Source organism: Aegilops tauschii, chromosome 5, assembly GCF_002575655.3.
Source record: "Aegilops tauschii subsp. strangulata cultivar AL8/78 chromosome 5, Aet v6.0, whole genome shotgun sequence".
NCBI lineage: Eukaryota > Viridiplantae > Streptophyta > Magnoliopsida > Poales > Poaceae > Aegilops > Aegilops tauschii.
In genome coordinates this window covers 556,593,426-556,596,388 of record NC_053039.3, presented here as the reverse complement: position 1 = coordinate 556,596,388, position 2,963 = coordinate 556,593,426, and the positions used below count along the sequence as shown (strand labels likewise).

The 2,963-nt window shown below is 48.1% G+C and overlaps 1 protein-coding gene across 1 annotated transcript; it reads right to left on the bottom strand.

Moving 5' to 3' along the window:
- Nucleotides 1-216: 216 nt before the first annotated feature.
- Nucleotides 217-2,735, bottom strand: LOC109734029 (B3 domain-containing protein Os06g0194400). Its single transcript, XM_020293245.4, has 5 exons — nucleotides 2,471-2,735; nucleotides 2,107-2,373; nucleotides 1,794-2,012; nucleotides 1,059-1,170; nucleotides 217-443 (listed from the first exon to the last, which is right to left on the bottom strand). Exons 1-4 carry the CDS (start codon nucleotides 2,615-2,617, stop codon nucleotides 1,099-1,101), a joined length of 705 nt encoding a protein of 234 aa, XP_020148834.1. The 5' UTR covers nucleotides 2,618-2,735; the 3' UTR covers nucleotides 217-443; nucleotides 1,059-1,098.
- Nucleotides 2,736-2,963: the final 228 nt, after the last annotated feature.

The window sequence follows — 2,963 nt, the reverse complement described above, 5'->3', positions numbered from 1 at the left end:
CAACACTCAGATCCTCCACTTTGATGGCAAGAGCAGTGAGAACCTCCATGGCAATGCCACGAGGCGAGCCAACTTCAAAGCAAAACTTCGGCAAGCTATGTCTGGCTAATAGCCGGGCAGGGATAAAATCTTTAGCCCTGCGCCCATTAGCCACCAAACGAAACAACGTTGTGTTCGCATCACCATCTTGCAACCATCGAACCCAAGCCGAAAACAAACAGGAACAGCCACGAAAGAATGCACTCGAGACCATCGTCAGACTACAACCATTTAGTTCAACCAACACAAGGTTTGCACTACCTACTACTCCCATCTAACCTATGTTATAATGCAGGTCTGCTACACTGGCAGGGTCCGAGTATGCGGCTCTACACGCAACCAGCACAAAATCGCGGTAGCCAACTCCAACATCAGCCAAGAGCGTGACATGCTTCTCCTACAAACTGCAACAAAAGACACATTTGACATGTTAGCATCTATACGGATAAATCAGAACCGTATAAGAGAGCATTCTATTTAGTACTACAGAGCTACTGATTGAGTCTAAGGGGGGCGACTGAGGCAAGACAGGCAGAACCTTTGTGAAGAGCATCTGGTCTACGACAACCTGCTCCTACTGATCGAGAAACACTAGTCCGGCAGTTTTTAATTTCTATACACACGCATCTAATATGTCGATCGGTTAGTTTGGGCGTTTGGCCAGTGAGAACTCCAACGTTTGTACATAAACTGCAGTTCCCCCATGTATTTTTATGGCTAACATAAGTAAGCAACAAAATAAGGTTGCAGTTTCACTTGTCAGGCTCAAAATCTCAAACCAATAGGGAAATGGGAGAAACGACCAGTGCGTTTCGCGAAAACATCCAACTCCAGTGCAGGAAACACAGTTATGTTTGGCCATAACTCATAAGCAAGCGGGTTTGCATTTTTTGTTTTTGTCCGCAAACTGAGCTTGGCCAATCATGAAATCGATGCCTCAGCAAAAGATAAAGAAATATTTAATACACTTGAACCTAAGCGAGTGATGGAAAGAAATTCAACATAGGAAAACAATGTACCTGCTCCGATCGAACATTGTATTGGAAGCACACATCTTCATTACTCTTCATCCTCAGAGTCATCTGAAGTTTGGTCGCTTTCATAGTCTGGGTTTGCTCTGAAAATGTAGACCTGCATCATTTACATAACTAATGAGGTTGCACGATATGCACTTAGCAGTGAGATAAAACGGCCTCCTCACAATTAGGCTTAAAAGAATCCCTTCCATTATCTAAAAAGATATGACTGTGGACAATTAAAGGCCTATGAATGAAATAATTCCTAGAGGCCCTTTCAGATCTGGTTGGAATGAAGGTATATACTGTAGGGATGCTGAGCAATAACATCATTTCTTGCAAACTCTGTGTAGAATTAGTTGGCAGTCCAAACAAGCCTAATTTCTCATATATGAAGGTATATACTGTAGGGATGCTGAGCAATAACATCACAGCTCGCTAGTTTGAAACTTTCAATTACTTAGTCTAGTTATTATGTAGACATACATTTTTTTTTCTCATGTATATAAACTTGAAAACCAATGTTTTGACAGACAAATGCATTAATGAGTACGACACCACCAAGCAACTTTCAGGAATGTTTTAGAATCGTAAGGCCACGTTTGGAACACAGCGATTCCGCAAAATTTTCGCATGAAAACAAGTTATTGCGAATCTCACCTTGAACTGAATGTGGAGTTCCTAAAAGTAAAAGTAGGGCGTTTTTATCCATGGAATGGAGGAGATGCTGAATCTCACCTTGAACTTTGCCCTCTCTGTCATGTGGAAAACCAAGCAATCGCCATCGGCAAGGTCATGGTCGAAGGCGAACCCTTTCCACCCCTTGTCGAGGTAGTAGTGTTTGCCGCCTTGTCTGTGGGCATTGTACATCATGTGGAACTCGTCATCCGCCTCATCCACCACCACGACCGCCTCATCATGCGCCGGGAGATACTTGAGGAAGTCCTTGGGGATTAGCTGTCACAATGCATATAACCCACCAAATCAACATCCAATCCGATCCAAGAACCACATTGCCTCACATCCAGTGCAAGTTTTGCTGCTACAATACCATCTGGACTGCATTCATGGCGAGGCTGTGGGTCATGGGCTTGACGAAGGCGGGGCAGCGGATGCGGTGGATCCGGCGCTGGAGCTCCTCGGCCTTGGCGAGGGCGCCGGCCCTCTCCTCGTCGGTCGGTCCTTTCCAGACAGCGTATGCCTCGTAGACTCCACGGTAGTCGCGCTGCCCTGCGCCCTCGAGGTAGCTGGGCTGCTCCGGGAGGCCGGTGACGCGGCCGGACCGCCGGAGCTGGCCGGGCTCCGGGGCCTTGCGCTTCTGCGACACCGGACCAGCTCTATATACGGGTACGGGCAAAAAGGAAATGGAAGACTGACCGGAGGCAAGGAAGAAGAAGGGAGAGGATCTGACGGACCGGCCTGGGCTTGGGGTTGGGCTTGGGCCTGGCGGCGGCCTCGCGGACGGCGGCGGAGAGGTGGTGCAGGCGCAACTCCTCCAGCTTCCGGCGGTTCTCCTCAATCTGCCTCCGACGCTGCTCCTCGTACGAGTTCGATTCCGCCATTGCCTTCTCGATTCCCCTTCCCTCCTCCTCTGTTTTGGGGCTTGGGAGGAAGAAGTGGACTGAGAAGAGAGGGAATGGGGAAAAGTGACGTGGCCACGTCCGGACTAGTCTCTCGTTCTTGTTCTTGTTGTTGACCGTGCGGTGCGAGACGGAGCTTTGACGTAAATCCTAAGTACCCTAACTTGCACAGAATATGACATTTTAGTCTTAAACTTGTAAAACTGAATCCAATGTGACATTTTAGTCCCAGGCCAATGGCAGCTCGACAAGTGGCAGCCAGGCGGCTGGCCCGAGCGTCGCATGCAGTTTTGCAAAAAAAAACCCTGCTGTTTTCTTTAATCAACCC

Excerpts from the sequence above, each read along its gene's own strand:
- LOC109734029 (XM_020293245.4), bottom strand. The coding sequence starts at position 2,617 with ATGGCGGAATCGAACTCGTACGAGGAGCAGCGTCGGAGGCAGATTGAG. Across the intron at positions 2,374-2,470 it reads CCAACCCCAAGCCCAGGCCG|AAGCGCAAGGCCCCGGAGCC; the intron begins GTCCGTCAGATC and ends CCGGTGTCGCAG. Across the intron at positions 2,013-2,106 it reads CCATGAATGCAGTCCAGATG|CTAATCCCCAAGGACTTCCT; the intron begins GTATTGTAGCAG and ends GCATTGTGACAG.